Source organism: Physella acuta, unplaced genomic scaffold (assembly GCF_028476545.2).
Source record: "Physella acuta isolate Inbredline_101_S28 unplaced genomic scaffold, ASM2847654v3 ptg000061l, whole genome shotgun sequence".
Lineage (NCBI taxonomy): Eukaryota > Metazoa > Mollusca > Gastropoda > Physidae > Physella > Physella acuta.
Window position 1 is genome coordinate 613,772 of NW_026731581.1, and position 25,348 is coordinate 639,119.

Sequence of the window (25,348 nt, forward strand, 5' to 3'; positions counted from 1 at the left end):
CTGCAACATTAGTTGCCATGGCGTGTTGCTTTTTCTCTCGCTAGTATTGAACATCAAACAACATGGACAAACTCCAACCAGTAAAACTTGCCCAAGTCTTGAAAGTCTTGGGTCGTACTGGATCACAAAAACACTGTACTGGTTTGAGTTGAATTGCTGGAGCACTCAACCCGCTCCATTATCAGAATATGTAGTCAGTGACAATAATTGAATGATTGGTATGTTAAAAAGTAAAAAGCATTTGTTGCTGACGAAATATTTGACACATTTCAGCGACATTGTAAGTTCATTTATCATGACTAATTTTTATGTCATTACGGTGAATGTTTCTATTCTTGAGTTGTCGGGTACGAATTTATCTGTTAAATGTGATCAAAATCTTTGCCTCAGAAGAGAATCGAAAATAGGTTACCAGTTTTACTACAAACTGACAGAAAGACAGACAGAAATTGTAAGTTCAGGAAAAACTTATTCTTGAAAAGCAAGTTATTTATGTTAAATACATTTCAATTTAATGGCAAGGACAGCTGTTTGTACATCTTGAGAAGAGTCTTCCATTTAGCATCTTGTTGACAGGACTATTGAATGGTCCGTTTCAACGCTTTGCCCCGCAGAACACAGATGCAAACTAAAAAAAAATACAACTTTATTTTCAACATTTTACTAAGAAAAAAACAAAACATGGAAAGCATTCAATAATTTAAGATATTTTTTAAAACTATTTTTAAAAAGAATATTATTTTAATCTTGATACTGTCAAGCTAATGAAATAAAAATGTCCAACTCACTTATCATTGCTTCAATGAAATAAAAATGTTCAACTCACTTAACGTTGCTTCAATGAAATACAAATTTTTGACTCATTTAACGTTAACCACAATGAAATTTAAAAAAAATTGACTCACTCTACGTTGGCTTCAAGTCTCTGAACGTCAACCTCATCAATGAACAGCTTCGGGTTTCTGAGACCCAGGATATTCCACTGCAAGGGGTTCAGCAAGGGACCAATGTGGTTCCAGAACAAAGTTATAGAGCGGACGTTCCCCACATCAACAGACGAGCCCAGGGTGAAGTGGTAAACTTTTCCCACTTGAAACGAGATGGGGCTGTAACAATAACACGTTGGTGTAGGTTCATAGGTTCAATGTAGCACAGGTTTATTGTAGTCGTGTAATGTAAGGTTTCATGTAAGACATGATAGGTTTAATGTAGCCTATCAGACAGAACTGATCACTGAACTATCAGACAGAACTGACCACTGACCTAACAGACAGAACGGACCAATGACCTACCAGACAGAACTGACCACTGACCTACCACAGAGAACTGACCACTGACCTACCAGACAGAACTGACCTACCAGACAGAACTGACCACTGACCTACCAGACAGAACTGACCTACCAGACAGAAGTGACCACTGACCTACCAGACAAAACTGACCACTGACCTACCACACAGAACTGACCTACCAGACAGAACTGACCACTGACCTACCAGACAGAACTGACCACTGACCTACCAGACAGAACTGACCTACCAGACAGAACTGACCACTGACCTACCAGACAGAACTGACCACTGACCTACCACACAGAACTGACCACTGACCTATCAGACAGAACTGACCACTGACCTACCAGACAGAACTGACCTACCAGACAGAACTGACCACTGACCTACCAGACAGAACTGACCACTGACCTACCAGACAGAACTGACCTACCAGACAGAACTGACCTACCAGACAGAACTGACCTACCAGACAGAACTGACCACTGACCTACCAAACAGAACTGACCACTGACCTACCAGACAGAACTGACCACTGACCTACCAGACAGAACTGACCTACCAGACAGAACTGACCACTGACCTACCAAACAGAACTGACCACTGACCTACCAGACAGAACTGACCACTGACCTACCAGACAGAACTGACCACTGACCTACCAGATAGAACTGACCACTGACCTACCAGACAGAACTGACCACTGACCTACCAGACAAAACTGACCACTGACCTACCAGACAGAACTGACCACTGACCTACCAGACAGAACTGACCACTGACCTACCAGACAGAACTGACCTACCAGACAGAACTGACCTACCAGACAGAACTGACCTACCAGATAGAACTGACCACTGACCTACCACACAGAACTGACCACTGACCTACCAGACAGAACTGACCACTGACCTACTGTTCAGTAGAACCTTGGGTGTGGTGCTCTTGTCACCAGTAACGATGGCGTACAGCTCACCTCGCTCCTCTGCCCCTGTTGTTGGGTTGAGTTTAACGGCGATGTTCAGATGGTACTCTGTACCAGTAGCACAAATATATTACACGGCGCTGCTTACAATTTTATGCTAATTATATATATATATATATATATATATATATATATATATATATATATATATATATATATATATATATATATATATATATATAACATTTCGATATTCTTGCATTGCCATCCAAGATCTACCACTATGCCAAATGTCCACCATTCGGGCAATGGGAAGTGGGTAAAATTAATATTCATTAAGATTTGTGGAGCAACATACACAATGAGTCATTTTACAAAAAATGCCTTAAGCATTTCTGCACCTAATATTCCATTGAGATGAAACTTTAGGACATTGTTGTGAATTGTCTTGGGGAGGTATCTGCTTGAAAAAAAAGGTTTCCTAGGGTCGGCGATCCGGCAGGGTGCGATTTTTCTCTATAAACGGTATATAAAAATGAAAGTCGGATGCGATTTGACGCCCACAGTTTTTGAGCGGCTACCATAGCACTCGGCATCCTTTGATTGTGTGTGCTGCATAAGGGATCAGGGGTACTACTTAATTCAACGGTAAAACTGCATAAAGCGCATCAGCCGGCGGCCAAGCGGTTGAGTTACTCAATGCGCCCCAGGCTCCCCTCGCGGTAGTGTAACCGTTGGTTCAAGAGAGCGTCCCGCGACATCCCTGATATATGGACGGACTTGTGTTCTACCTCACGGAGGGTGATTATTGTACACTAAAGACGTTCATACTAGACGCCCAAGAGCGTCAGAGCGGAATAGTGAACAAACCTGTTGGGTGACCTGAAGCACCCCAGAACTATGACACCTACTTTAGCTTTAAAGCTCACCCTACAACATGGATGCGGTGAGTGCCGACATCCGATAACTATACCAAACGAGGAACCCACTAGGCGCCCCTGCGGTGGTGTAACCGGTGGCTCCCCAGAGCGCCTCGCAACGTCCCCGATACCTCCGTTATAGAAAACAAGATCAAGAGTCTAAAAATACTATACTAGTAACGTGCTGATGAAACTTTTACTAACTGTTGCGTCATTAGATCGCAGCAATGTGTACGACAAGTATGCTATTATGTATATATTTCTAAATATCTAAGTTTTTTTGGTGGTTTTTTGGTAAGCAGCATTAAGTCTGGTCAGACTGGTCAGCTCATTAAAAGCTGGTCTTATGAAACAACACTCTAATTAACACTTACGACAAAATGGACGTTTGTCTGACGTAGTTGTGAAGAACTTTCTGGTCTGTCCACTGGGTGGCTTGTTTCTGTCTGAGTGATAGCCCATAGCTGCACAGCCGGTAGATCCACACGTTGTGCACTTCCCGTTCTGTCATGAGACAATGAGACCAATCAAAATACACGCACAGGCTTCATACGTCTATCCTGAGACAATGAGACCAATCAAAATACACACACAGGCTTCATACATGTATAGTATCATGAGATCTAGAGACCAATCAAAATACGCACACAGGCTTCATACGTTTATCCTATCATGAGATCTAGAGACCCATCAAAATACGCAACAAGATTTACAAGACAAATAATTCTTCAGCTAAAATAGTTCGTCTGTGTTGTCAACACAGCATCATTGGTTCTAACAAACTTCGAGTGGAATGAATACACGATCTAGTCTAGTCAACAAGTAGAGGTGGGAATGTAATGATAAAACTGGGATTGTAATGATAAAACTGGGAATGTAATTAAAAAATTGGGAATGCAATGAAATAAACTGGGAACGTAATGATAAAACTGAGAATGTAATAATAAAACTGGGAATGTAATGATAAAACTGGGAACGTAATGATAAAACTGAGACTGTAATAATAAAACTGGGAATGTAATGATAAAACTGGGAATGTAATCATAAAACTGGGAATGTAATAATAAAACTGGGAATGTAATGATAAAACTGGGAATGTAATGATAAAACTGGGAATGTAATAATAAAACTGGGATTGTAATGATAAAACTGGGATTGTAATGATAAAACTGATAAAACGTAAATTTGTATAAGTTCAGAAAGACGAAGCTGAGAAGGAGATTGTTACTTTATAGTCGTCCTCGTTGTTGCATGGGGTGCCCATGTATGGACACTGGGAGTTGATGCTTTCTGTGAAAAACTTGATTGCCCTCAAATGGTTGCAACAGACGACCTCCATGGCTCCTGGTTCATGGAAGATACAGACATTCAGTGGGGAGGGGAAGATACAGACATTCAGCGGGGAGGGGAAGATACAGACATTCAGTGGGGCGGGGAAGATACAGACATTCAGTGGGGCGGGGAAGATACAGACATACAGCGGGGCGGGGAAGATACAGACATTCAGTGTGGCGGGGAAGATACAGACATTCAGTGGGGCGGGGAGATACAGACATTCAGTGGGGCGGGGAGGATACAGACATTCAGTGGGGATGGGAAGATACAGACATTCAGTGGGGCGGGGAAGATACAGACATTCAGTGGGGCGGGGAGATACAGACATTCAGTGGGGCGGGGAAGATACAGACATTCAGTGGGGTGGGAAAGATACAGACATTCAGTGGGGCGGGGAAGATACAGACATTCAATGGGGCGGGGAAGATACAGACATTCAGTGGGGTGGGGAAGATACAGACATTCAGTGGGGCGGGGAGGAGAAGATACAGACTTTCAGTGGGGCGGGGAAGATACAGACATTCAGTGGGGCGGGGAAGATACAGACATTCAGTGGGGTGGGGAGGAGAAGATACAGACTTTCAGTGGGGCGGGGAAGATACAGACATTCAGTGGGGCGGGGAAGATACAGACATTCAGTGGGGTGGGGAAGATACAGACATTCAGTGGGGCGGGGAAGATACAGACATTCAACGGGGCGGGGAAGATACAGACATTCAGTGGGGCGGGGAAGATACAGACATTCAGTGGGGTGGGGAAGATACAGACATTCAGTGGGGCGGGGAAGATACAGACATTCAGCGGGGCGGGGAGATACAGACATTCAGTGGGGCGGGGAAGATACAGACATTCAGTGGGGCGGGGAAGATACAGACATTCAGTGGGGCGGGGAGATACAGACATTCAGTGGGGCGGGGAGGAGAAGATACAGACATTCAGTGGGGCGAGGAAGATACAGACATTCAGTGGGGCGGGGAAGATACAGACATTCAGTGGGGTGGGGAAGAAAAAGACATTCAGTGGGGCGGGGAAGATACAGACATTCAGTGGGGCGGGGAAGATACAGACATTCAGTGGGCGGGGAAGATACAGACATTCAGTGGGCGGGGAAGATACAGACATTCAGTGGGGCGGGGAAGATACAGACATTCAGTGGGGCGGGGAAGATACAGACATTCAGTGGGCGGGGAAGATACAGACATTCAGTGGGCGGGGAAGATACAGACATTCAGTGGGGCGGGGAAGATACAGACATTCAGTGGGGAGGAGAAGATACAGACATTCAGTGGGGCGGGGAAGATACAGACATTTAGTGGGGCGGGGAGGGGAAGATACAGACATTCAGTGGGGCGGAGAGGATACAGACATTCAGTGGGGCGGGGAAGATACAGACATTCAGTGGGGCGGGGAAGATACAGACATTCAGTGGGGCGGGGAAGATACAGACATTCAGTGGGCGGGGAAGATACAGACATTCAGTGGGGCGGGGAAGATACAGACATTCAGTGGGGCGGGGAAGATACAGACATTCAGTGGAGCGGGGAGGATACAGACATTCAGTGGGGTGGGGACGATACAGACATTCAGCGGGGCGGGGAAGATACAGACATTTAGTGGGGCGGGGAGGGGAAGATACAGACATTCAGTGGGGCGGGGAGGATACAGACATTCAGTGGGGCGGGGAAGATACAGACATTCACTGGGGCTGGGAAGATACAGACATTCAGTGGGGCGGGGAAGATACAGACATTCAGTGGGGTGGGGAAGATACAGACATTCAGTGGGGCGGGGAAGATACAGACATTCAGTGGGCGGGGAAGATACAGACATTCAGTGGGGCGGGGAGATACAGACATTCAGTGGGGCGGGGAAGATACAGACATTCAGTGGGGCGGGGAAGATACAGACATTCAGTGGGGCGGGTAGGAGAAGATACAGACATTCAGTGGGGCGGGGAAGATACAGACATTCAGTGGGCGGGGAAGATACAGACATTCAGTGGGGCGGGGAAGATACAGACATTCAGTGGGGCGGGGAGGAGAAGATACAGACATTCAGTGGGGCGGGGAGGAGAAGATACAGACATTCAGTGGGGCGGGGAGGAGAAGATACAGACATTCAGTGGGCGGGGAGGATACAGACATTCAGTGGGGCTGGGAAGATACAGACATTCAGTGGGGCGGGGAAGATACAGACATTCAGTGGGGCGGGGAAGATACAGACATTCAGTGGGGCGGGGAAGATACAGACATTCAACGGGGCGGGGAAGATACAGACATTCAGTGGGGCGGGGAAGATACAGACATTCAGTGGGGTGGGGAAGATACAGACATTCAGTGGGGCGGGGAAGATACAGACATTCAGCGGGGCGGGGAGATACAGACATTCAGTGGGGCGGGGAAGATACAGACATTCAGTGGGGCGGGGAAGATACAGACATTCAGTGGGGCGGGGAGATACAGACATTCAGTGGGGCGGGGAGGAGAAGATACAGACATTCAGTGGGGCGAGGAAGATACAGACATTCAGTGGGGCGGGGAAGATACAGACATTCAGTGGGGTGGGGAAGAAAAAGACATTCAGTGGGGCGGGGAAGATACAGACATTCAGTGGGGCGGGGAAGATACAGACATTCAGTGGGCGGGGAAGATACAGACATTCAGTGGGCGGGGAAGATACAGACATTCAGTGGGGCGGGGAAGATACAGACATTCAGTGGGGCGGGGAAGATACAGACATTCAGTGGGCGGGGAAGATACAGACATTCAGTGGGCGGGGAAGATACAGACATTCAGTGGGGCGGGGAAGATACAGACATTCAGTGGGGAGGAGAAGATACAGACATTCAGTGGGGCGGGGAAGATACAGACATTTAGTGGGGCGGGGAGGGGAAGATACAGACATTCAGTGGGGCGGAGAGGATACAGACATTCAGTGGGGCGGGGAAGATACAGACATTCAGTGGGGCGGGGAAGATACAGACATTCAGTGGGGCGGGGAAGATACAGACATTCAGTGGGCGGGGAAGATACAGACATTCAGTGGGGCGGGGAAGATACAGACATTCAGTGGGGCGGGGAAGATACAGACATTCAGTGGAGCGGGGAGGATACAGACATTCAGTGGGGTGGGGACGATACAGACATTCAGCGGGGCGGGGAAGATACAGACATTTAGTGGGGCGGGGAGGGGAAGATACAGACATTCAGTGGGGCGGGGAGGATACAGACATTCAGTGGGGCGGGGAAGATACAGACATTCACTGGGGCTGGGAAGATACAGACATTCAGTGGGGCGGGGAAGATACAGACATTCAGTGGGGTGGGGAAGATACAGACATTCAGTGGGGCGGGGAAGATACAGACATTCAGTGGGCGGGGAAGATACAGACATTCAGTGGGGCGGGGAGATACAGACATTCAGTGGGGCGGGGAAGATACAGACATTCAGTGGGGCGGGGAAGATACAGACATTCAGTGGGGCGGGTAGGAGAAGATACAGACATTCAGTGGGGCGGGGAAGATACAGACATTCAGTGGGCGGGGAAGATACAGACATTCAGTGGGGCGGGGAAGATACAGACATTCAGTGGGGCGGGGAGGAGAAGATACAGACATTCAGTGGGGCGGGGAGGAGAAGATACAGACATTCAGTGGGGCGGGGAGGAGAAGATACAGACATTCAGTGGGCGGGGAGGATACAGACATTCAGTGGGGCTGGGAAGATACAGACATTCAGTGGGGCGGGGAAGATACAGACATTCAGTGGGGCGGGGAAGATACAGACATTCAGTGGGGCGGGGAAGATACAGACATTCAATGGGGCGGGGAGGAGAAGATACAGACATTCAGTGGGGCGGGGAAGATACAGACATTCAGTGGGGCGGGGAAGATACAGACATTCAGTGGGGCGGGGAAGATACAGACTTTCAGTGGGGCGGGGAAGATACAGACATTCAGCGGGGCGGGGAAGATACAGACATTCAGCGGGGCGGGGAAGATACAGACATTCAGTGGGGCGGGGAAGATACAGACATTCAATGGGGCGGGGAGGAGAAGATACAGACATTCAGTGGGGCGGGGAAGATACAGACATTCAGTGGGGCGGGGAAGATACAGACATTCAGTGGGGCGGGGAAGATACAGACATTCAGTGGGGCGGGGAAGATACAGACATTCAGCGGGGCGGGGAAGATACAGACATTCAGCGGGGCGGGGAAGATACAGACATTCAGTGGGGCGGGGAAGATACAGACATTCAGTGGGGCGGGGAAGATACAGACATTCAGTGGGGCGGGGAAGATACAGACATTCAGTGGGGCGGGGAAGATACAGACATTCAGTGGGGCGGGGAAGATACAGACATTCAGCGGGGCGGAGAGGAGAAGATACAGACATTCAGTGGGGCGGGGAAGATACAGACATTCAGTGGGGCGGGGAAGATACAGACATTCAGTGGGGCGGGGAAGATACAGACATTCAGCGGGGCGGGGAGGGTCAACCAGTTTAAACAACGACATGTCATTTCATTGCAATATACCAAGACCACCTTTGTATCATGCCCCAGATGATATTTAATGCCCCACACTTTGTATCATGCCCCAGATGATATTTAATGCCCCACACTTTGTATCATGCCCCAGATGATATTTAATGCCCCACACTTTGTATCATGCCCCAGATGATATTTAATGCCCCACAGTTTGTATCATGCCCCAGATAATATTTAATGCCCCACACTTTGTATCATGCCCCAGATGATATTTAATGCCTCTGACGTTGTATCATGCCCTAGATGATATTTAATGCCCCAGACTTTGTATCATGCCCCAGATGATATTTAATGCCCCACACTTTGTATCATGCCCCAGATAATATTTAATGCCCTACACTTTGTATCATGCCCCAAATGATATTTAATGCCTCTGACGTTGTATCATGCCCCAGATGATATTTAATGCCCCACACTTTGTATCATGCCCCAGATGATATTTAATGCCTCTGACGTTGTATCATACCCCAGACCTTATATAAAGCCACAGACATTGAACGACGGGCATAATAGCGTTATGACGCCCTGTGCCTTATGACGCCCCTAAACCTTGAGCCCCCTCACCTTGAATGACGCCCCAGTCGGCTATCTGTGTAAATGGATTTCTTGTACAGCCCGGCTGGTCGTGGCCAAGATTGGGGTAGAAATCAAGATGGCCGACAGTTTGTTTGATACCCAAACCTAATGACATTAGGAAACTTCAACAAAATATTCATAGCAGGCAACATACAACACAATATTGATAGCAGGCAACATACAACAAAATATTGATGGCAGGCAACATACAACAAAATATTGATAGCAGGCAACATACAACAAAATATTGATGGCAGGCAACATACAACAAAATATTGATAGCAGGCAACATACAACAAAATATTGATGGCAGGCAACATACAACAAAATATTGATAGCAGGCAACATACAACAAAATATTGATGGCAGGCAACATACAACAAAATATTGATGGCAGGCAACATACAACAAAATATTGATGGCAGGCAACATACAACACAATATTGATAGCAGGCAACATACAACAAAATATTGATGGCAGGCAACATACAACAAAATATTGATAGCAGGCAACATACAACAAAATATTGATGGCAGGCAACATACAACAAAATATTGATGGCAGGCAACATACAACAAAATATTGATGGCAGGCAACATAAACAAAATATTGATGGCAGGCAACATACAACAAAATATTGATGGCAGGCAACATACAACAAAATATTGATGGCAGGCAACATACAACAAAATATTGATGGCAGGCAACATACAACAAAATATTGATAGCAGACAACATACAACAAAATATTGATAGCAGGCAACATACAACAAAATATTGATAGCAACTAATTTACCACCACATTAGTCAATTATAAGGATCTATCTAAATCCACCTCGACACATAAGGATTTACCTAAATCCACATCGACACATAAGGATTTACCTAAATCCACATCGACACATTAGGATTTACCTAAATCCACAAAGACACATAAGGATTTACCCAAATCCACATCGACGCATAAGGAATTACCTAAATCCACATCGACACATAAGGATTTACCCAAACCACATGGACACATAAGGATTTACCTAACTGGATAAGTGAAGTAGCATCAGAGTGAATGACGTCAACAAATGCAGCATCCGATGGGTCAAGGCGTACAGTTTTGTCGGTGTTCTCAAAATATGGACCAGCTGGATCTAAACCTGTCAAGGTCAAGGTGAAAACATGTGTCTATAGCATTTTTAGACACGGTTAGCACAGGTGTTTATAGCAATTGTAGACACGGTTAGACACAAACCATAACACTGACCGTAACACTGACTAATACACAAACCATGACACTGACCGTAACACTGACTAATACACAAACCATGACACTGACCGTAACACTGACTAATACACAAACCATGACACTCACCGTAACACTGACCAATACACAAACCATGACACTGACCGTAACACTGACCAATACAAAAACCATGACACTGACCGTAACACAGACCAATACACAAACCATGACCTACCTGAGATTCTACCTAGCCCTGGAACCCGTTCACCGGCGTACCCAGCGATATGGGAGCCCAGACTGTGGCCAATGATGTGGAAATCTGCAGCATGTCGACCTTTCACCTCCTGGGAGGTCATAAGTACAGAGTATCGAGTGAGGTTGTTAAGTACAGAGTATCGAATGAGATCGTTAAGTACAGAGTATCGAGTGAGGTCGTTAAGTACAGAGTATCGAGTGAGGTTGTTAAGTACAGAGTATCGAGTGAGGTCGTTAAGTACAGAGTATCGAGTGAGGTTGTTAAGTACAGAGTATCGAGTGAGGTTGTTAAGTACAGAGTATCGAGTGAGGTTGTTAAGTACAGAGTATCGAGTGAGGTCGTTAAGTACAGAGTATCGAGTGAGGTCGTAAGTACAGAGTATCGAGTGAGGTTGTTAAGTACAGAGTATCGAGTGAGGTCGTTAAGTACAGAGTATCGAGTGAGGTTGTTAAGTACAGAGTATCGAGTGAGGTCGTTAGGTACAGAGTATCGAGTGAGGTTAAGTACAGAGTATCGAGTGAGGTTGTTAAGTACAGAGTATCGAGTGAGGTCATTAAGTACAGAGTATCGAGTGAGGTTGTTAAGTACAGAGTATCGAGTGAGGTCGTTAAGTACAGAGTATCGAGTGAGGTTGTTAGGTACAGAGTATCGAGTGAGGTTAAGTACAGAGTATCGAGTGAGGTTGTTAAGTACAGAGTATCGAGTGAGGTTGTTAAGTACAGAGTATCGAGTGAGGTTAAGTACAGAGTATCGAGTGAGGTCGTAAGTACAGAGTATCGTGTGAGGTTAAGTACAGAGTATCGAGTGAGGTTGTTAAGTACAGAGTATCGAGTGAGGTCGTTAAGTACAGAGTATCGAGTGAGGTCGTTAGGTACAGAGTATCGAGTGAGGTTAAGTACAGAGTATCGAGTGAGGTTGTTAAGTACAGAGTATCGAGTGAGGTTGTTAAGTACAGAGTATCGAGTGAGGTCGTTAAGTACAGAGTATCGAGTGAGGTCGTTAGGTACAGAGTATCGTGTGAGGTCGTTAAGTACAGAGTATCGAGTGAGGTTAAGTACAGAGTATCGAGTGAGGTCGTAAGTACAGAGTATCGTGTGAGGTTAAGTACAGAGTATCGAGTGAGGTCGTTAAGTACAGAGTATCGAGTGAGGGTGTTAAGTACAGAGTATCGAGTGAGGTTGTTAAGTACAGAGTATCGAGTGAGCTGAAAAGTTGATACAGAACTACAAATTTGGTATAACACTTATATATAAAATTTCATCAGTCTAGCAGTAACGTTCCTCAAGTTCACAGACATACACACACAAACACACATACACACAGACATACGGACAAAACATTTGTTCAGACGACAACAATGATTAGGGTTAAAACAAAATACGAACAAAATTGCAAAACTGTATTTTTCCGACTCAGGGACGTTGAGATTTGTGAAAATCTCGATTTCGATTTTTTGTATGATTACAATACTTCCTCTATACTTCGTATACAGGAAAGTAAAGGTTTGCAAGCTTACTTGTACACACACTGAACTGTGTTAGAAATAAAACGTACAATCAACTTTTTGATGACCGCAGCGATTTGCGCCCCTACAACTCGTGTATTGGCTGTCGCCTGGGTGTAGGGCAACAAATTGCCTCCCGACCAATCAACAATCACCACATTAAAGTCTCCAGCTTTAAGAAACTCATCTTTCATATCCTAGGGATAAAAGATTATTAGTATTGTGAAAACTATTTTTTAGGGATAAAAAATAAATGTACTATACTGTAGAACATGACAAAACAAGTATGTAAACACAAAGCTCACTCTACGGTCGTTGTTCATAGTATCATTTGAACTTTTTTGAACCGAGATATTATTTTAAACTGAACCATTGAAGGACTAGATTATATGTTTGAAAACAAATGAAAGACGAAGTAACGGTTCAAAGGTGACTGACCCTAAGCCAGGGGGAAACGTCCGTGTCGTCAATGAAGCCATGAACGATGAACTTGACCGGTACAGATTTAAAGTTGGTCCAGACGGTGGCCAGTGAGTCCAGTCGTCTGGCATCTAGGTCCTGTGGTGTTGTCTTGTGTTCCCTGGTGTACAGCTTGAACATGGTTCTAATAGGGGAAAAACTGACCATTGAAACCAGCGGACAGAGCTATACATACGTATATATATATATATATATATATATATATATATATATATATATATATATATATATATATATATATATATATATATATACAATTATTTTGTATATCAGTAATTGTTCAGTATAGACCAGTTGTAGGACGTGGTCATGTGACACTGAGTTATTTCACCAATCTTAGCTGTGCAACTAGGCAAGGATCTACTCTACCCGCCATATGACCCTCTCTGTGAACATAAGGTCTGAAAGGGATACATTAATTTTACTGTGTAGGCAGTAGAGTAGAATACTTACTTTATTTTGTCTGGTGATTCTGGTACTACTGTCAATGGTCTTTGAGCACTCACACCAAACGCTCCATCGGTAGAAAAACATCCCAATGCACCATAGCATACATTTGCACCTGACGACATCAGAAATTTTATATTTGTTATAAATGGAAATTAATATTTTAAAATGAAAAATACACGCGAAAAATATTTTAGAGGACTAAAAATTACAAACATTCGAACTTTCCGTAAACATGATTTTATTGTTTCTTGATTATTGTTTACAATTTGTACAGTTTCTTCATTTTTACATTTAAAAATGTCTGTATTATTGTCTTTGGTTTAACATGCCTTTATGACTGTCTTTGATTTACATATAGGCTTGAATCTTACGTTTAACTATGTCGTTATCTCTGCGTATTTCTGCTGCATCCGCCAGTACAAACAGGAAGAGAAGGCTGAACAACATCGTGCAAGTAAACACAAACTTCACAACAGGAACCAGCAACATCCAGACGTCAACTAAACAGGTGAACCCCACACACAGACCTTTATACTTAGCCTATAGTATACAAACACAATTTATTTAGCCTTGAAAATTGCAGCTACAACTCGGTAGGTCAAGACTGAACTATTTTATCTACACTTTTTTTTTAAATCCGAGATTTATCTTTAACATTTTTGATTGTGTCAAACACGAACTTGTAAAATGTAATTGTTGATTGCCAGTGTTGATGTCATTTTAAAATATAAAGAAATGTAACGAAATAGAACAAAATACGACGACTAACAGGGTTTATCAGTAATGGCTACACATCAACATTCAACTATTTGGCTACCACATCAACATTCAACTATTTGACTACCACATCAACATTCAACTATCTGGCTACCACATCAACATTCAACTATTTGGCTACCACATCAACATTCAACTATTTGGCTACCACATCAACATTCAACTATTTGGCTACCACATCAACATTCAAATATTTGGCTACCACATCAACATTCAACTATTTGGCTACCACACCAACATACAACTATTAGGCTACCACGTCAACATTCAACTATTAGAGTCCTATGCCTGTATCACTGCATTCTGTTTAATAACCAGAATTAGTACACTTGCTGACGACAGATGGATTTTTTTGTAAATAAAAGTTATGCAAACATATACATTTCTGCTTTGCTTTTAACTTTAAATTTATAGCCATTATACTAGCGGTGTATGCTTATTGGGGATCTACGAGAACGGTTTTGTCTATCTTATTCAAATAACTCGGTAAGGGTCCCTCTACTTCCACTAAGTATGTATACTAATGAAAAAAATGGAAGAAGAGATTAAAACAACATTAAACTAGCTATGTGCTCTCACTGATGAACTCTACAGCCGCCGAGAGGATTTACTGAGGCATCCGCATCCTCCACGTTATATAGATCTGGAGACGCTGATATTAGTGTAAGCCCTGCTGGGGGGGGGGGGATAACTTCTATATACGTCCCTAGGCTTTTCTAATTAAACTGTCCGGTCAGTGCAACCATGGTAAAACCCACGGTAGTTAAACCCTAACCTTAGTCTTACGCTTAAAAAACTTAACCATTTATAAAAATTTATTCAACCAAAATTGGAACCGAAATTTAATGAAAATATATAAATAAACAAGTTAATTAAAAAGTCTAGTGACAATTTTAGCGCAATTTACTTATGTTATCTAAAAATAGCTCTGACGTATAATGCTGGGGTGCGTTCAAGCTAAGAGAACGATCAGTTTGTAGGTGTTTATGTAATTTTAAAATTTGTGACCGAACGAAAGGATATTTCTGAAAACTTTCTTCGGCAATATTGTTTTAAATTATGACAGGAATCGATTGGTAAATGTTTCAAGTCGCTAAGTTGTCTGGTTGCCGAGATATGGGTCAAAAACTGCATTTTTTCGAGGTTTTTTGGCTTTTCCGTGAAATCCAGGATGGAATTCCGGGAATTTTTTTGGCCCACTATCATCCTCGGAACTTGCTTAACAAATTTGCTTTGAAACTAGTCCTCGATATTGCTTCGTTGAGGAGGAGATACGACTTAAAGCTGCGAACACACATCCATTCATTCCCAGAAAAGACGAGTTAATAAACGCAATTCTCCAGAATGGAAATTGCGCTAAAAACTAGACAAAACAAAACCAGACAAAACAAAACAATCAACTTACGATGGAATATTATGAACCCTCGATACCTTGGATAGTCTAGGTTTCTGACTAAACTTTCTCTACCACGTGATCAATTAATCACAAACCTGAGCTCGCCTAAACTTTCTCTACCACGTGATCAATAATCATAAACCATTCTGAGCTCGCCTAAACTTTCTCTACTACGTGGCCAATAATCACAAACCTGAGCTCGCCTAAACTTTCTCGCACTATCGTATATAAGAGAAGGTCTGGGTAGCGCTTTCTGTCAGATCAGATAATAGAATTGTTGTAGGTTTTTAAGAAACCGGAAACAGTTACCGAAAAATCTACCTAATGAAATATTTAGGATAGACCGTCAAAACGGTCCTTGATAAAACGAACCCGTCAAAATACCCCGTCAAAAGGGCCCCTACATACAGTCTCGGGAAAAATGGGATCCTGACATTTAGGCTCCCAGCAAATGGCCTCCCGACATATTGGCTCCCGACATAGTGGCTCCAACAAATGACTCTCGAAGTATTGTCTTCGGACCAAAACAATCGCATGATCAGGACTTTCGACAAAGACGTAGCCAACTATCACGCAATTGCGGGTTTGTGATAAATCTTGTACATTTTGACCCACTTCTAATGCAGCGTTTTCATTCAAACTTTTCTTAAGCAATCCACTACGATGGCAATACAAGTTTATCTATTTTTCTAAATTAATTACATAATTAATTGGTCATTAAAATTAATTAAACGGTTTTAAAACATAATGGAAGGTAATGTTTTTAAATGCCTAAGGTACATGAGCACATTAAAACACGACCAACCGTTCCAATTCGTTTCAATCGAAGTGAAATTCAAATATATATTTTAATTCGGTCTTTTCTATTTTATGTTATAAATCTTGTTTAAATGTTGTATAATTTGCGAACAGAAATGTTCTATATAAATACATGTTTTAAGTTCTATAACAATCACAACTTTAACAAGCAGATTATATCTCGATCAGGAAGTTTTTTGTTTAGGCTGTCAAGTGGTCGACACTATTGTCACCTTATGTTACACGTTGTGTCCGTACACAGTTGAACTCAGTGGTTCTCAACCTTTTGTGTCTGACCACTAACACTTGTATCCGTACACAGTTGAACTCAGTGGTTCTCAACCTTTTGTGTCTGACCACTAACACTTGTATCCGTACACAGTTGAACTCAGTGGTTCTCAGCCTTTTGTGTCTGACCACTAACACTTGTATCCGTACACAGTTGAACTCAGTGGTTCTCAACCTTTTGTGTCTGACCACTAACACTTGTATCCGTACACAGTTGAACTCAGTGGTTCTCAACCTTTTGTGTCTGACCACTAACCCTTGTATACGTACACAGTTGAACTCAGTGGTTCTCAACCTTTTGTGTCTGACCACTAACCCTTGTATACGTACACAGTTGAACTCAGTGGTTCTCAACCTTTTGTGTCTGACCACTAACACTTGTATCCGCACACAGTTGAACTCAGTGGTTCTCAACCTTTTGTGTCTGACCACTAACCCTTGTATACGTACACAGTTGAACTCAGTGGTTCTCAACCTTTTGTGTCTGACCACTAACCCTTGTATACGTACACAGTTGAACTCAGTGGTTCTCAACCTTTTGTGTCTGACCACTAACACTTGTATCCGTACACAGTTGAACTCAGTGGTTCTCAACCTTTTGTGTCTGACCACTAACCCTTGTATACGTACACAGTTGAACTCAGTGGTTCTCAACCTTTTGTGTCTGACCACTAACCCTTGTATACGTACACAGTTGAACTCAGTGGTTCTCAACCTTTTGTGTCTGACCACTAACACTTGTATCCGTACACAGTTGAACTCAGTGGTTCTCAACCTTTTGTGTCTGACCACTAACCCTTGTATACGTACACAGTTGAACTCAGTGGTTCTCAACCTTTTGTGTCTGACCACTAACACTTGTATCCGTACACAGTTGAACTCAGTGGTTCTCAACCTTTTGTGTCTGACCACTAACACTTGTATACGTACACAGTTGAACTCAGTGGTTCTCAACCTTTTGTGTCTGACCACTAACACTTGTATCCGTACACAGTTGAACTCAGTGGTTCTCAACCTTTTGTGTCTGACCACTAACCCTTGTATACGTACACAGTTGAACTCAGTGGTTCTCAACCTTTTGTGTCTGACCACTAACACTTGTATCCGTACACAGTTGAACTCAGTGGTTCTCAACCTTTTGTGTCTGACCACTAACACTTGTATACGTACACAGTTGAACTTAGTGGTTCTCAACCTTTTGTGTCTGACCTTTAGGAGGTTGTTTTTTTTTTTACTTTAGCCTCTAGAAGAAAACAAATTCAATTCTCTCTCTCTCTCTCTCTCCCCCTCTCTCTCTCAAACACACTCACACGCACACACACACACACACACACACATCATTTTTATGTAATAAATATCCAGAAACCAGAAATAGATGGCAAATGATTAACTACTAAGAGCATTTATTCGTGTGATCTTCTACGAATGTCAGCAAAACATTTGTGAACATGAGACAGCTAATCTGTTTTGAAACAGCTTAGATTATCCGCCCATTTTTTGTGACATAATTAAAAAACATTAATTTTGCTTGTGTTAAGGTCATTGGAAAATAAAATCGAATGTGTAAAAAATTATGTTCATCGAAAAAATAAAAAAGTATGTGCTATTAAACGTGCTAATACTATAATCCATATATCATCCTTAACGTGCTGGGGTCTAGGGATAAAAGTTTATAGTACTAGGAAAGTGTTTCGACTATAAATAACAATCGCTATTAGATCAACACGACTACACGACCTAGATGAATGTAGGACGTGTACATCCTTGTTTGCTTATTCACAGAATATTAGAACAGTGGAGTGCTCAACAGCCGGCCTGATCCATATGAGCACATTCCAATTGTGTAAAACATCAGTCGTACTGAAGAAATTCCTTTCAACAAAGTTTGCTTAACCTCTATGTTGTTTAGGTTGTCAAGCAATTCAATGAGGAATATATTACAGTGTTTTCTTTTATGGCTTTGTATCCAACACGTTTCTTTGAGTAAGTAGCATTGAATAAGTCTTATTATCAGATCATATACATTGCAAGTTTTTTTCTGTTGGAAAATTACGTCTAAAAGTTGTATTTATTTCGGCTTGTGTGAGAGAGACAAGAAGTGTGGTCTAGCAGTGCTACAGCTTCTTGTGATTCTTTTAGCATTGATCGGCACAGAGTTGACAGGTTGCTCCATTCAACTTGCCAGCAGTTGTAGGACAGAAACTTGTTTAGTATCTACATGAAAAGTAATATGTGTATAACCACATTGTTTTAAATAACACACGGATTTAAAAATATGTAATGGTGCTTTGAGACAGGGGCGTAGCGAGGGGGGGGGGGTGCGGACCGCACCGGGTGACACCGTTTAGGGGGGGGGGACACCAAGGAAAAAAATAGCAAAATATATACAGAAAAAAGATAATTCCGATTAATTAAGTGATTAATTATAGTGTTAAATAGTCTTTTAATTGCACATTTGACAAATCCCGACAAGGGTGGAGTGGGGGTGGGGGTGGGGGGGGGGGGGGTGACACCATGACGTAAGCCTGCTAATAATAGAGAAAACATGCTACATCAAGCTGTATTTATAACCGACGATAGATAAAAATTGGTAGTATTATATCTGAGCACAGTTTAAAGCAATCGCCATGGCGGGGAGGAGAGTGAGTGGTGGGTTACATTAACTCAACGTTGCAAGATATGACTGAGGTAAACGGTTTGGTTGAGAATCGTAATAACTTATGTGTTAATCCATGTATGGGGAAGGTAAAAAAAATTAAATACATCAAACAATTGATGTGAGTAGAGCCTACATAAACACATGCGTATTTACATATATATATATATATATATATATATATATATATATATATATATATATATATATATATATATATATACTTTTTTACGGCGGGGAAGACACCATTAAGTGCCGCACCGGGTTACACTCGATCTCGCTACACCACTGCTTTGAGACTTCATTCGTTCTTGTCGGTTTATGATAGTTAATCACTGCTGATCTCATCTGACTTGCAGGCTGTGAATACGGGAGTGAACAAGATGGCTGCCGTCGGAGATGTAGCGAACACTGTGTCAACCAATCCTCTTGCAACTTTACCAACGGTGCCTGTATAGGGGGATGTACTCGTGGGTACATGCCCCCTAACTGCACGTTAAGTGAGGCTTTTATAAGGCATTTTAATTTGAATCATCTCAATACGAGACAAAGTTAAATGAGACTTTTGCGACTCTAGAACTAAATTTGTGACTGTAGGACCACCACTCTAGAACTAAATATGTGACTGTAGGACCACCACTCTAGAACTAAATATGTGACTGTAGGACCACTCTAGAACTAAATATGTGACTGTAGGGCCACCACTCTAGAACTAAATATGTGACTGTAGGGCCACTCTAGAACTAAATATGTGACTGTAGGACCACTCTAGAACTAAATATGTGACTGTAGGGCCACTCTAGAACTAAATATGTGACTGTAGGACCACTCTAGAACTAAATATGTGACTGTAGGACCACTCTAGAACTAAATTTGTGACTGTAGGACCACCACTCTAGAACTAAATATGTGACTGTAGGACCACTCTAGAACTAAATATGTGACTGTAGGACCACCACTCTAGAACTAAATATGTGACTGTAGGACCACTCTAGAACTAAATATGTGACTGTAGGACCACCACTCTTAGAACTAAATATGTGACTGTAGGACCACCACTCTAGAACTAAATATGTGACTGTAGGACCACTCTAGAACTAAATATGTGACTGTAGGGCCACCACTCTAGAACTAAATATGTGACTGTAGCACCACTCTAGAACTAAATATGTGACTGTAGGACCACCACTCTAGAACTAAATATGTGACTGTAGGACCACTCTAGAACTAAATATGTGACTTAGGACCACCACTCTAGAACTAAATATGTGACTGTAGGACCACCACTCTTGAACTAAATATGTGACTGTAGGACCACCACTCTAGAACTAAATATGTGACTGTAGGACCACTCTAGAACTAAATATGTGACTGTAGGACCACCATTCTAGAACTAAATATGTGACTGTAGGACCACTCTAGAACTAAATATGTGACTGTAGGACCACCACTCTATAACTAAATATTTGACTGTAGGACCACCACTCTAGAACTAAATATGTGACTGTAGGACCACCACTCTAGAACTAAATATGTGACTGTAGGACCAACCCCTCTAGAACTAAATATGTGACTGTAGGACCACCACTCTAGAACTAAATATGTGACTGTAGGACCAACCCCTCTAGAACTAAATATGTGACTGTAGGACCAACCTCTCTAGAACTAAATATGTGACTGTAGGACCACCACTCTAGAACTAAGTATGTGACTGTAGGGCCACCACTCTAGAAGTAAGTATGTGACAGTAGGGCCACCACTCTAGAACTAAATATGTGACTGTAGGACCACTCTAGAACTAAATATGTGACTGTAGGGCCACTCTAGAACTAAATATGTGACTGTAGGACCACTCTAGAACTAAATATGTGACTGTAGGACCACCACTCTAGAACTAAATATGTGACTGTAGGACCACTCTAGAACTAAATATGTGACTGTAGGGCCACCACTCTAGAACTAAATATGTGACTGTAGGACCACCACTCTAGAACTAAATATGTGACTGTAGGACCACTCTAGAACTAAATATGTGACTGTAGGACCACCACTCTAGAACTAAATATGTGACTGTAGGACCACTCTAGAACTAAATATGTGACTGTAGGGCCACCACTCTAGAACTAAATATATAACTGTAGGGCTACCACTCTAGAACTAAATATGTGACTGTAGGACCACTCTAGAACTAAATATGTGACTGTAGGACCACCACTCTAGAACTAAATATGTGACTGTAGGACCACTCTAGAACTAAATATGTGACTGTAGGACCACCACTCTAGAACTAAATATGTGACTGTAGGACCACTCTAGAACTAAATATGTGACTGTAGGACCACCACTCTAGAACTAAATATGTGACTGTAGGACCACCACTCTAGAACTAAATATGTGACTGTAGGACCACTCTAGAACTAAATATGTGACTGTAGGACCACCACTCTAGAACTAAATATGTGACTGTAGGACCACTCTAGAACTAAATATGTGACTGTAGGGCCACCACTCTAGAACTAAATATATAACTGTAGGGCTACCACTCTAGAACTAAATATATAACTGTAGGGCTACCACTCTAGAACTAAATATATAACTGTAGGGCTACCACTCTAGAACTAAATATATAACTGTAGGGCTACCACTCTAGAACTAAATTTGTGACTGCAGGGCCACTCTAGTGATGGGGTTTTGACTATTCTTTTCAATATAGATCCTGCTTTTAATGCCTATTCATGTGAATATTGTGTTATTTAAATTGTCTCATTTAATGCGAACTCTAAATAAAAGTAAAATAATGTTTCCTCTGCTAGAATTCCCTGCCTGCAGTAGAAAATATGAGCTGGACAGCGATGCAACACAAATGCTTGTAGCCTTTTTAGTAGTTTCTATTGTTTTCATTGTCTTCATTGTGCCAATAACTACTGCATACCTAAGGAAATATGATAAACAAGGTAGGCCATATTGTATGAATAATATTAAATTTTCGTTTATTTGTCTGTCTGTCTGCCCGTCCGTCCGTCCGTCTGTATTTCCGTCTTTCCATCTGTCTCTCTTCCTCTCTGTCTGTCGTTTGTGGTAAATCTAGTAGCTCAATGTTTACCTAATTCCCAGATACATTAACTAAGCTAATTACATATTCTATTCGTCAGTCACATGAATTTAAAGATGACAATATGAGTAAGCTAAATATAACATGAAATTATAGTAGCCATTCTAGAATCGTAAGGGGAATCGTTTCTGTTGTTGTTGGAAACAAGACCAAGGGTCTTGGCAGTAAGTTGAGTCAGATCTTACAAAGACATTTTTGGCAACACATCTTCACTCAGCTCATCTTCCAATGGGAAATTATTTTCCTCTACTACTTGGCATTTATTGTGTCTTAGAAGTTCTGAAAGGAAACCAGTTTGGTAACCGTGTTATCGCAGACTCCTGTTTTATTTTGGAGTTTGCTCTGGTCTGATGTCCCCAGCTAGCGAGTCTCATCTGTGTAGTGGTTCGAACTCGGGACTTCGGGCTAGCAACCGTGTGCGTTGCCGGCCCGAGGATAAAATACTGGGCCTAGTTGTAAAAGTAAGAGATTTGGCGCTAATAAAATATTTGAAACATTTTACTAAAAAAAACTCTTTTCTTTTACTATTTTGTCTTAAGATAACGTATTGTTTTTTTTATTTTATTGCATTTAAAAGCTTATTATAAAAGATAACGTTTTATGTTTATAACAATTAATTATCGTAAAATGACTTAAAAATATTAAATCATTATTCTCTCGTTTTGGCAACAGGCAACTTTTGGACACATGGATCGCGTAAACATTCGGTCTGGTCCATTAGACGTAGCATAAAGGAGACTGAAGAATGTCGACGTCAACACAGAGTACAGTGAAGGATGTTGACGTCAACACAGAGCACAGTGAAGGATGTTGACGTCAACACAAGCCACAGTGAAGGATGTTGACGTCAACACAGAGCACAGTGAAGAATGTTGACGTCAACACAGAGTACAGTGAAGGATGTTGACGTCAACACAGAGCACAGTGAAGAATGTTGACGTCAACACAGAGCACAGTGAAGAATGTTGACGTCAACACAGAGTACAGTGAAGAATGTTGACGTCAACACAGAGTACAGTGAAGGATGTTGACGTCAACACAGAGCACAGTGAAGAATGTTGACGTCAACACAGAGCACAGTGAAGAATGTTGACGTCAACACAGAGTACAGTGAAGGATGTTGACGTCAAAACAGAGCACAGTGAAGGATGTTGACGTCAACACAGAGCACATTGAAGGATGTTGACGTCAGCACAGAGCAAAGTGAAGAACGATGACGTCAACGTAAGGCAAATTGAAAAATGTCTAAACATCGCCGAATTTAGTTATGTTATAGCTTTGATATTAGAGATATATGTTTAAGTTTAAATCAAACTTCTATTATGCCCATTTGTTTGAAGAAAGTCACGATTAGATTGGAGCGATATCTCTGCAAGTGGACGTGCCAGAAATGTTTTCCTACTATTTTTGTTGGGATGCTGGAAAAGCATTTCTACATTACATGTGAAATAGTGGGGTTTTTTTAAAAATATACAACAGTGTGCCAACGTTTCGTAAATATATTTTGGTAAATAAGGTTCAACTCTTTTGACAATGCAGCGGGGGGGGGGGGGTGTAATGAAATGTGGCAAAATTTTAATAATGCCGAATAATATGATATCGAAATTAAAATGTATTTTTACTTTCTCTGAAAAGCTTCTTTTTAATTTTGCGATTTTTCTCTGTACGTCTGTGTGTGTGGGTGTGTGTCTGTCTGTCTGTCTGTCTGTCTGTCTGTCTGTGTGTGTGTCTGTGTGTGCCTGTCTGTAACACTATAACTTGAGTCCCGTCTCAAGAAATGTTAAAGGAACCACATACATAAATAAGAAGGGTGTTAACTTTTTAGTTTCCTATCAACTCATCTTAGAATAGCGGACAATGCTTCTGTTTGAAGAAAGTTTGTTTTTTATTTGCCTATTTTCAATGCATTTAAGAACCCTAATTATAAAGAAGCCCTTGTGCGCAGCTCTCTCTCTCTCTCTCTCTCTCTCTCTCTCTCTCTCTCTCTCTCTCTCTCTCTCTTTTCCACCCCATGCGAATGGCTATCTCGCTGCTTTTTCTCTCTTTCTCTCTCTCTATATCTCTCTCTCTCTCTCTCATTCTCCTCTGTCCGTCACATATTTTCCGGGGCTATGAGATCAGTATCTTCAGCTATATATGGAGAACTTAAAGGTACAGACTTTTGTTGAAAATAATATGTTGAATTTACTAAATGTATAAACTAAATTTTATTTAAAGACGGAATATAAAAATAGGCATATGCTGATGTAGAAACACATCAATAATTACGCTACTGGAGAAGTGTTCTTGTGGCAAGAGAACATATAAGTAGCACAAAAACTATTACTGGCAAAATGAATCACGTCTCATGAAACAAATGAAAAAATATCATATGAAACAATGTTAATAAAGAGTTTAAACCACGGAAAGCACACAACACAAATGGCGCCATTGAATGTAGGATAAAAAATAGAATTAAAAATCGAATGTCGAAAATTATAAATAATGACGTCATCTTCGAAAAGAAACGCTTCCCACATCTTCCAATTTTAGAATAAGAAGAAATGAACTATTTCATACAGATTTCATTTAGATCTATAGTGCTTTGACCATAGGAGCTTTGACCATAGGAGCTTTGACCATAGTGCTTTGACCATAGGAGCTTTCACTATAGGAGCTTTGACCACAGTGCTTTGACCATATGAGCTATGACCATAGGAGCTTTGACCATAGAAGCTTTGACCATATGAGCTTTGACCATAGGAGCTTTGACCATAGGAGCTTTGACCATAGGAGCTTTGACCATAGGAGCTTT

At 41.9% G+C, this 25,348-nt stretch overlaps 2 protein-coding genes across 2 annotated transcripts; one reads left to right on the forward strand and one right to left on the reverse strand.

Moving 5' to 3' along the window:
* Positions 1-481: 481 nt before the first annotated feature.
* LOC131949471 (pancreatic triacylglycerol lipase) lies at positions 482-14,094 on the reverse strand. The gene is made up of 12 exons (XM_059311378.1): positions 13,899-14,094; positions 13,531-13,639; positions 13,036-13,201; positions 12,648-12,794; positions 11,073-11,181; positions 10,635-10,751; positions 9,588-9,704; positions 4,366-4,481; positions 3,512-3,641; positions 2,205-2,325; positions 906-1,106; positions 482-628 (listed from the first exon to the last, which is right to left on the reverse strand). Exons 1-12 carry the CDS (start codon positions 14,014-14,016, stop codon positions 559-561), a joined length of 1,521 nt encoding a protein of 506 aa, XP_059167361.1. The 5' UTR covers positions 14,017-14,094; the 3' UTR covers positions 482-558.
* Positions 14,095-18,549: 4,455 nt separating this feature from the next.
* Positions 18,550-24,172, forward strand: LOC131948965 (uncharacterized). Its single transcript, XM_059310713.1, has 4 exons — positions 18,550-18,769; positions 19,802-19,942; positions 22,256-22,396; positions 23,227-24,172. The coding sequence occupies exons 1-4, from the start codon at positions 18,685-18,687 to the stop codon at positions 23,325-23,327; spliced, it is 468 nt and encodes a 155-aa protein (XP_059166696.1). The 5' UTR covers positions 18,550-18,684; the 3' UTR covers positions 23,328-24,172.
* Positions 24,173-25,348: the final 1,176 nt, after the last annotated feature.

What these genes read in the sequence shown, in the direction of transcription:
- LOC131949471 (XM_059311378.1), bottom strand. Translation starts at nt 14,016, where the DNA reads ATGTTGCTGGTTCCTGTTGTGAAGTTTGTGTTTACTTGCACGATGTTG. An exon ending in CGACTGGGGCGTCATTCAAG is followed by an intron (nt 4,482 to 9,587) that starts GTGAGGGGGCTC and finishes TCCATGAACCAG; the next exon opens with GAGCCATGGAGGTCGTCTGT. An exon ending in AGACTTGAAGCCAACGTAGA is followed by an intron (nt 629 to 905) that starts GTGAGTCAATTT and finishes ATTTTTTTTTAG; the next exon opens with TTTGCATCTGTGTTCTGCGG.
- LOC131948965 (XM_059310713.1), top strand. Translation starts at nt 18,685, where the DNA reads ATGTTGTTTAGGTTGTCAAGCAATTCAATGAGGAATATATTACAGTGT. An exon ending in TATCCAACACGTTTCTTTGA is followed by an intron (nt 18,770 to 19,801) that starts GTAAGTAGCATT and finishes TCTGACTTGCAG; the next exon opens with GCTGTGAATACGGGAGTGAA. An exon ending in GCCCCCTAACTGCACGTTAA is followed by an intron (nt 19,943 to 22,255) that starts GTGAGGCTTTTA and finishes TTCCTCTGCTAG; the next exon opens with AATTCCCTGCCTGCAGTAGA.